Source organism: Podarcis muralis, chromosome 7 (assembly GCF_964188315.1).
Source record: "Podarcis muralis chromosome 7, rPodMur119.hap1.1, whole genome shotgun sequence".
NCBI lineage: Eukaryota > Metazoa > Chordata > Lepidosauria > Squamata > Lacertidae > Podarcis > Podarcis muralis.
Window position 1 is genome coordinate 78,614,669 of NC_135661.1, and position 9,972 is coordinate 78,624,640.

Below are 9,972 nucleotides of genomic sequence, written 5' to 3' on the forward strand. Positions count from 1 at the left end.
CAGTAGAAGGAAGTGTCGCCAACGACTATGGGGTTGTGCCACTCATCTCACTTTACTGGACAAGGGAGCCAACATTTGTCCGCAGACAGTTTTTCCGGGTCATGTGGCCAGCATGACTAAACCGCTTCTGGCGAAACCAGAGCAGCGCACGGAAGCGCCACTTACCTTCGCGCCGGAGCAGCACCTATTTATCTACTTGCACTTTGATGTGCTTTTGAACTGCTAGGTTGGCAGGAGCTGGGACCAAGCAATGGGAGCTCACCATGTCACGGGGATTCGAACCGCTGGCCTTCCGATCGGCGAGCCCTAGGCTCAGTGGTTTAGACCACAGCACCACCCGTGCCCCTATAAGGAAGTAGGTTTGAACAAAATACTATGCCAGTTCTCATACTTCCCGTCAAATACCCTTTCTCATCATTCCACACATTCTGCATATACAAAACATACAAATACAGAATACAGATTCTATGTGTCAGAAGAGTTTATTTTGATCATGAATTTCACCAATAGTGAAAAAGAAAACCCAGGAGGCCTGAGCTCCTCCTCTCACCATAAGCTGTTAACATATTCTGCTGGTTCCATGAACGGTGGAATTGATAAGGAGGAGATCTTTCCTCTCTCCTATCTACCCTTCAAGAACAATCTGCTCCGAGGCATCAGAGCATTTGGTTACAATGTTCTCTAATTTAAGATTGCCAAATTTAGTATTTTTTCCGTTAAGGGCACAAACGTCTTCAGTTGCACATCCTTTGAGTTTCAGCTTCTTATAAAGCATCATAAAATCTGGGAAATAAAAAGCATAAGGTTTGCATGAGTTCTTTATTAGGTTCTTGGGGATAGGGAAGAACATGATTATAAAAGCTTAATGTGTTTGGAACCAAGACATGGTATGATTAATCTGTCATCAAACTATCACTAGTGCCTGCCTTAGGAACCTTAACCTGTTAGCCAATGAAGTCCAGCAGGTGGCTAAATTTGTCGCTTTTACCAAAGCTATCCCCAATTGCCTTACACCAACAACACATCACAAGTGATATGTGTCAGGTAGATCTGCTGCTGCTGCAGAACAACTGGGAGCCTTGAAGGCCACTCTGAATTGCTGCTTGAGAAGCAGGGCTTGCAGTCACAGTCAATATGCTGAACGCCTTGTTGCTGTCAATGCAAATCAGCTGAGTGGCACCAACAGGAAGCTGTGCTGGCATCAGGATCCAAGAACTCAAAGCAACTAATTTCTGAGGAAAAATGAATAGTTGTGCACTGGCAGAATGTTTCTTTCTCCCAGCCTCCTTTCTTTTAAACTTTTGGCCAAGGTTTGTGGTAAGACACAGTCCTCCTGGACCAGCACCCAATGGTTCATACTGCTGTGCGGAGGAGCAGTCATGTGCTGGCTGGTTCTGCACCTTCCCTTGTATCCCTCTGCCCTGATGCCCCTTGCACATTAGAGGAAAAGGGTGTGCTGTAAGGAGCCTGTTGTACTTGTTTATGCTCCCCACACAATGGAAAACCCTGCCCCTGAGTGAGTCTGTCCCCTCTAGCTCTTATCTAACTATAACAGGTGTAGATTGGAATCCAAAACAGAATAGAAACTTACTTGTCAGCTGGAAAATCCAAGCTTGCACCAGCTTACACCAGAACCCAGACTACACATTAAACCAATGCTTTCTGTACTTCAGAATTGCAAGGCAGGACAGTGCTATCTGGTCCTACACCCTCGCTTGTATCCCTATTTTCTGATGCCCCTTGCCCTTAGAGGACAAACGTGTGCTGTGAGGAGCCTACTTTACCTTTGTAAACACCCCACACAATGCAAAACCCTGCCCATGAGGGTGTCTGTTCCCTTTTGCTCTTACACAATTCTAACACGGTAGTTTAGAATACAAAACAGGACTAGAGCATCCGTTTTTTCCTCAGAGAAAGAAATCAAAGCTTTATACACATAACACGTATAAAAAGCAAACAAAGATTAGACATTGCTTTTCTCGCAGTGATAAAGAGACAGAGGAGCAGATTTTCTTGGCTGATTGGAAATAATACTCACATGAAACCCTGGAAGAATAGTCAATGCACTTGGTCTCATTGCCAAGGCAGCTGACAGTCCCCTGATTTTTGCACTTGGGATTTGAGGTAACATTGGTGATTCCGAAGCAGGCTGGGCATTCTAAACCATTGGGGGAAAGATCCTCACGAGGTGGAACTACCAAAGTAAAAACCAACAGTCAGTATATGGATGCAGTTCATCCCCCCCTTCACTTTATTGTTAACATTATTTCTTTTTTTTCATGGTTTCTAGTAACTTCTAGCACTAGCTGGATGTGCTACCTCCATATTGTACTCTATATTTGCCATCAGCTTTGCAGAACTGTTTTTTTAAAAGATATTTATTAAAGTTTTCAAAATGTTACAAAAAGAAAAAAGAAAAAGAAAAAATACAAAGTAAAAACAGTTAAAAACAATTCAATCTTTCCGTATCTTATCTTTCATTTGCTTGTTCCCCAGACCTCCTCACACCTCCCTTTTTTGTATTCCACTTCAATTAGTTGGTTCAGCAAATCCTTTCCCTCTTTGTTTTTATCCTAATCTTTAATCTTAATATATTATAACTTTAGATTATCACCTGTTAACAATCCATTTTTGCACATCTTTATAACATTACTGCTGAAAACCACTTAACTTCAATCCAACATCATTCTCAAAACAAAAAAATTCCTTCCAGTAGCACCTTAAAGACCAACTAAGTTAGTTCTTGGTATGAGCTTTCGTGTGCATGAACACTTCTTCATACCTGTGGTCCATAACTGTTCCCAGTCAGCCATCATAATGTTATGTCCAACATCATTCTAAAGGTAAAGGTAAAGGTACCCCTGCCCGTTCGGGCCAGTCTTGCCAGACTCTAGGGTTGTGCGCTCATCTCACTCTAGAGGCCGGGAGCCAGCGCTGTCCGCAGACACTTCCGGGTCACGTGGCCAGCGTGACGAAGCTGCATCTGGCGAGCCAGCACAGCACACGGAACGCCGTTTACCTTCCCGCTATAAAGCGGTCCCTATTTATCTACTTGCACCCAGGGGTGCTTTCGAACTGCTAGGTTGGCAGGCGCTGGGACCGAACGATGGGAGCGCACCCCGCCGCGGGGATTCGAACCGCCGACCATGAGATCGGCAAGTCCTAGGCGCTGAGGTTTTACCCACAGCGCCACCCGCGTCCCTGACATCATTCTAACATTCATTAATTTCGCAGTATTTCTGTAAATAGTCTTTAAATTTCTTCCAATCTTCTTCCACCGACTCTTCTCCCTGGTCTCGGATTCTGCCAGTCATTTCCGCCAGTTCCATATTGTCCATCACCTTCATCTGCCATTCTTCTTCTTTTTTTTTATATATAAATTTTTTATTGGTTTTCCAAACACAAAAAATAAGAACATACAATACACAATACACAGACATACAAACATATAAACATATATAACTTCATAATCTTATTTTCATACACCTTACTTCCCGGACTTCCCCATACCTCCCCTTTTCTGCATCCTTGTTTTACATTTCTTCAGCAACTCCTCCAATTAAATAATTATTCAATTCAATTTCTTTTAAATTCTTCCTTAAACTTATTGATTACAGCTGCAATTCTCTATTTCCCAATTCCTTGACATCTTAACACTCCTCAATTTTACAACAATTTTTAATATATATTTTAAATTTCTTCCAGTCTTCTTCCACTGTCTCTTTCCCCTGGTCACGGATTCTGCCAGTCATCTCCGCCAGTCCCATGTAGTCAATCACCTTCGTCTGCCATTCTTCCAGCGTGGGTAGTTCTTGTGTCTTCCAATACTTTGCTAAAAGAATCCTTGCTGCTGTGGTAGCATACATAAAAAAACGTCCTCATCTGCCATTCTTCCAGGGTGGGTAGATCTTGTGTCTTCCAATACTTTGCAATAAGTATTCTTGCTGCTGTTGTGGCATACATAAAGAAAGTTCTATCCTTCTTTGGCACCAATTGGCCGACCATGCCCAGGAGAAAGGCCTCTGGTTTCTTCAGGAAGGTATATTTAAATACCTTTTTCATTTCATTATATATCATCTCCCAGAAAGCCTTAATCCTTGGGCACGTCCACCAAAGGTGAAAGAATGTACCTTCAGTTTCTTTACATTTCCAACACTTATTATCGGGCAAATGATAGATTTTTGCAAGCTTGACTGGTGTCATGTACCACCTGTATATCATTTTCATAATATTCTCTCTTAAGGCATTACATGCCGTAAACTTCATACCTGTGGTCCATAACTGTTCCCAGTCAGCCATCATAATGTTATGTCCAACATCTTGTGCCCACTTAATCATAGCAGATTTCACCGTTACATCCTGAGTATTCCATTTCAACAGCAAATTATACATCCTTGACAAAGTCTTAGTTTTGGGATCTAACAGTTCTGTTTCCAATTTTGATTTTTCCACCTGGAATCCAATTTTCTCAGCTTTGCAGAACTGTAACATCTGCTGAGCGTCTATGCATAATGATTTTGTCTTTCACCATTTGTCAGGTATGCTCATTTTAATTCTTTTTTCCGAAGTTCTTACTTTGTACAGTGGTACCTTGCGTTACAGAGGCTTCAGGTTACAGACTCCGCTAACCCAGAAATAGTACCTTCAGTTAAGAACTTTGCTTCAGGATAAGAACAGAAATCGTGCTGCAGAGGCGAGATGGCAGTGGGAGGCCCTATTCGCTAAAGTGGTACCTCACGTTAAGAACTGTTTCAGGTTAAGAACGGACCTCCAGAACTAATTAAGTTCTTAACCCGAGGTACCACTGTATATTGTTATCTAGCAAGCTATTTGAAGGTACAGTCAGCTGCATTCTCTGAGAAGGAATCTCCTTCTCTCTGTCTATGGGTGCAAGCATGTAGTCAGCAGACCCAGAACCCAAATTTGGTAGACCTATGTCCAGATTTTCCAGATTTTTTCCACATCCATGCCTCCAGCCCCAGCCCTTACGTGTGTGAAGTTTGACTCATCATCTACTTCATCCATTCCAGATTCATCGTAGAATTATGTAACTGTTGAGCTGGAAGAGACACTAAGGGTCATCTAGTCCACCCCCTGTAATGCAGGATACCCAGCTAAAGCATCCAGGACAGATGGCCATCCAATCTGCTTCAAAACCTCCAATAAGGTGATTCCACACTGTCCTGATTGAGACCATTCCACTGTAAAGCAGCTCTTAATGTCGGAAAGTTTTTCCTGAAGTTTAATTGGAATCTCTTTTCTTGTAACTTGAATGATTCAGGGATCAGTTGTAGATACTTATTAGACCCTTGCACCTAGTGTTGAATGGACTGAAAGACAAAGATGCTATACTTTGCCTGTAACTGGGTGGAAGTTATATAACAGGTTAATAAGCCATTAAACTTCAGAGATGCAGAAACTCACCATAGAGAGGTTCCTTATTACACTTTTCTGTTCCGCAGCAGAAGACCTTCGCCTGGAGGTAGTTACCATTGGCTGAAGTTAAACTGTAATCACCTGAGTGGCAATGTTTGGAATCACCACATCCCCGGTAAGATGTCATTTCATACTGTGAAACTGCAAAGAACAAAAGGAAACAAATCACAAGATCTGTGAGTATTCTGATTAAAAATAAATACATTTGGAAGGAATTAATGATGCTTCCCAATAATTAAATTGTTTACTCTTCAATGCACAATTCTTGAATCAATAGATGAACCTAACCACCCTGTCCTGAACCAGCAGCATAATCAGGGTACCTCATTAGAAGGGTCTCGATGGAAGTCTCCATTCCCAGCGATGGCCTTAGCAGGTCAATCTGGGTAGATTGGCACCTGATGAGAGGCCATATTTCATTACATTACCCTGTGGTTTCACCCCTTCAGCAGGCAACTGGAATGTATTTCTAACCAAAGCCAGAGCCATAAGTCTACCTACACCAGTAATCAATAAACATGGGGTGAAAAACAGTAATTGAAAAGTTTCAGCTCACCTATATTGTTATCCAGAACACCAGAAACACAGATTGGATTAGCGCCACACTTCTCATCTGATTCGCCTTTGCATGAGGTTGTTTTATTATGACAGTAGGAACATACCAGAGATGTCACTATATAAAGGAAATAGAGGTTGGTGCAGGAGGTTTCCTGAGATGGTAACGAGCTTAATGGTACATTGGGTGGAGATGGAAAGTAAGTCTATATAAAACATGAGAACCCCACATCCAAGTATATCAAATATATTTCAGAATTATAAATTAAATTTATGAAGGCATGTTGATCACCCTAGTGCTGTTTTACAAACAAACCAAAATACTCTAAAGTGGGAGAAGGTGTCAACATCCTAAGGAGATGGCAGACAAGTGGGTAAATATGTTTTAAACTGGAAGGCTATCACTTTGATAGTAATGACTGGGTGCCAATGCAACACTCCCATCCCAGTAATTAGGAACAGAATTTTGATGTGTGTCGATTGTTTTATGTAGTGAACTGCCCTATGATTTTTGGATGAAGGGCAGTATACAAATTTAATAAGTAATAAATAAATAAGTGAATTTAGTGCTCTTCTCTCTTTCGCAATAGGGCCTCAAAAATTATTTGGAGGTGTTCAGTACATACTGTCAATAAGAAAACCTATCTATAAATATGAGCAAGATTAAGATTTTTGGCAAAAGCGGTCCTAGTTAAAAATGGAGTTTAGATCAGCAGGCTATAGAACAAACCTGCTCATGAAATTCCTACGTATCCTGTTTGGTTAAACCCTTTCTTGGAAGTGTCAGATGGATGCAATGAAATTCAAACACAGAAAACCACAGGGGCATTGATGAAGTTCTATCACAATAAGGGAGCGCAGTTGAATGAACCTGTCCTAAAGATATTTCGTAGCAAAGAGCTTACTAAAATGCTACGTGTACTGAATAAACCATTTTTTGAAGCTAAACTCTCTCCCATCAGTAATAGCAACAGTTCTTATTTGTACAGAATCCAGGTGGCCAACCAATAAGGCAAGAGCTGATTGCACTCAGTTCAGATTACTACTCTTCTCCAGACCTGACATCTGCATTGACCTTTATTCACTTCTACTGCCATAGTATGGTTAGACAGATTCCTTCATCACATAAATACATGTTTGGAATAAACTGTATTTGGCTGTTATGGCTTAAGTGCTTAAACCTTGGAGTTGACTCTCTCCTACTTTCCTTGTAACACAGGTGTCCTTACACTCCATTATGCTCATCTATTTTACTCATTCTCCTTCCATCCCCAGGAGTAAACATTTTCAGTGTCATCGAAAGATGAATAAAAGAATCCAATTCTGCAGGTTCCTTCTTACCTGGAGAAAGCAGGGCCAAGAGGAGGCAGGTGCTCAGAAGTGCTTTCTGCATTCTTGAAAGATTTAGCGACTCAGAGCAGAGATGTACCAAGGCAGAGAACTGGTGCTGGTAGAGTCTTACATGGAGATATTTAAAGGCTATAGATTCATGATGTGGGCAACTCTTGGAGAAAAAATGGTTCATTGAGGTCTGGGGGTGGGTACTGTGTGTTTGCCAAGAAGACACAGAGGGACATAGCGAAATTCATAGCTCTGTGCCAAAATTGGCTGATTTATTCATCTTTGAGTTCCATTAGCTGTTGCCAGACACTTCTCAGAATTTATTTCTATATAATTATTCTACAATTTACTCGTAACTCGTGTTAGCTTTATATTACATGGATGCCCTGAAATGGATATACAGCCAATGCCTGAGCCCAAATTCCATCTACACCATTTTTAATCCAGATCATTGTCTGTGTAAGTTCATTCTATTTCACCCCACAGTACTCACTGCACAGGGGAGGGTGGAACTGCAGACCTCAGGTGTATCACCTTCACATGTGGTTGCATTACGATGACAGTAGGAGCATTTCAGAGTTGTCACTGCATTAAAGTGATAGAAGTCATTGCAGGAGTTTTTGTGAGATGGTTATGAACTTAAAGGTATATTGGATAGAGATGGAACAGTAAGTCTATATAAAACATGAAAGCCCCACTTGCAAGTATGTCAGATATATTTCAGATTTATCCTTCAAATTTTAAATTTAAATTTGAAAAATTCAGAATATACAAGAGTTAAAATACTAAAACAGATTAAAATTGCAAAAACTTTCTAAGCATTTCAGTAGGCTTGTCTAAACAAGAATGTTTTTAGCAGGTGCTGAGCAGAATACAGTGAGTGCCCCTGACTGTTCTCAGTGCTAGAGAAAGTACTAGCAAGAAATCCTGCAGAGTAACTGAATTATTTTGCTGAAAGACTATTTCCCAAAATTTAGCCACTTAATAGTACTCCAACTAAAAGTGGAAATATGGCCCTTAGATTGTTCTAAAACAACCTTACCCATCTGGATTCCAATGTCACACCTGGGCAGCAACCCCACTGCACTCTCAAAGGACACACAGTGCACTAAGCACAGGTGCACATCTTGACTGACCCACATTTGGGAAGGATCAAAGATGCATGAATCAAAATTTGTTCTATACTGTTTTCAGGACCACAAATAGCAGGGATTTGACCAGGGGAAAGCAATCTTTTTAAAAATAATAACCTCCATCTGTTCCACTGATTTCAAGCTTTGCCTAAACTGATAAACTCTCAAACTAATATGAGTATATATGACACAGGGTCCTAAAACCTTTAAAATTGTAAGTACTATTATCTAGGTCTGGATAACCCTTCAACACCTTTTGTAAAACTAACAAATTGATGGGGGTTGATTGTTCCCATAAAACCTTATATATACAATATTATACATTTCTCAATGTATTTCCATACACTCCAAAAGTTCTCTTCTTGGACAGCCGCACCACAAGTGGGGCATGGCTCCCTCTAACTAAAAGCTCTGCAACACATTGGTTCTATTCAGAAAAAAGAAGGACAATTGCTCTGCAACTGTTTGCTATCTCTGTATTACCTCAATGTCCAAGGGACTATGGGAAGTTATTGTGTCCTTGATGGACAAAGCAATATACTGAAAAAGAACCAGTACTGCAGCCTTCCCTATAACTCGGAATGGGTTCAAACTTGCTTCACAGGAGCATTTTTTAAAAAATTCCCCCATGCCTCAAATCAAAGGACAGCTAAAGACTCAAGAATTGGACAGTGTTAGGGACATTGTGACATGCACTGAATATTGGACAATGGAGCCAAAGTTATTACTGAGAGCTATTAAAATCACTATTAGAATCTGGTACATTGTTTCTCCTTGTTCCAATTGCATCAGATTGTTGGGAAGGAAAGAGGACCATCTGAGTCATCTGACATGTTTGCTGATGACTGCTCTAAGCCAAACTGTTTTGAATAGAACAAAGCTAATGTTTTACATGTCTTTCAAAAGCCATTTTCATTACGAACCTCATCTATATGCCCCAAATCTGAACCTATTCAAGAACAGGCTGGACACTCATCTGTTAGGGATACTCTAATGTTGGCTTTTGTGCACTATATTGGGTGTTAGAGTAAGTGCAGGCAGTCGTTGGTGGTGGGGTGGTTTAAATTTTGGAGGGGTCGGGTCATGTCCCAATTTCCCTCAGTGGGGTTTTGGAGGCTATCGAAGTATCTAATCAGCCAAATGTCTTGTTAGATGTATATTGCCTGACACCTAAAGATACATTATGAAGGATCCAGGCAAGCCTCCCTGGGGAGATCATTGCACAAACAGGAAAATACAGTCTTTAGGCATGATGGGAGGAATTTAGGAGGGTTTAAAAAGATGCAGCTACAAAAGGTCTCCATTTAGCCCCACCTGTCATAAGTGCACGCTGCTCTCTTGGAGTTGTCCATGATTCTGCAAACAATGGCCAGAAACAAGCAAGCATCACTGAGCCCTGTGTGCAGTTTCAGAAGAAGAGGAATAGTCAGGAGCTTAGAGAGAAAGTCCAGGGGTGATTATTTTCAGCACCTAACAGCATCAGAACATGGGAAAGCTGTCTCATTCA

At 41.0% G+C, this 9,972-nt stretch overlaps 1 protein-coding gene across 1 annotated transcript; it reads right to left on the bottom strand.

The window, feature by feature from the left end:
• Window positions 1–625: 625 nt before the first annotated feature.
• LOC144328612 (phospholipase A2 inhibitor and Ly6/PLAUR domain-containing protein-like) lies at window positions 626–7,498 on the bottom strand. The gene is made up of 5 exons (XM_077932617.1): window positions 7,333–7,498; window positions 5,993–6,109; window positions 5,425–5,577; window positions 2,039–2,194; window positions 626–783 (listed from the first exon to the last, which is right to left on the bottom strand). The coding sequence occupies exons 1-5, from the start codon at window positions 7,382–7,384 to the stop codon at window positions 626–628; spliced, it is 636 nt and encodes a 211-aa protein (XP_077788743.1). The 5' UTR covers window positions 7,385–7,498.
• Between the last annotated feature and the right edge of the window lie 2,474 nt (window positions 7,499–9,972).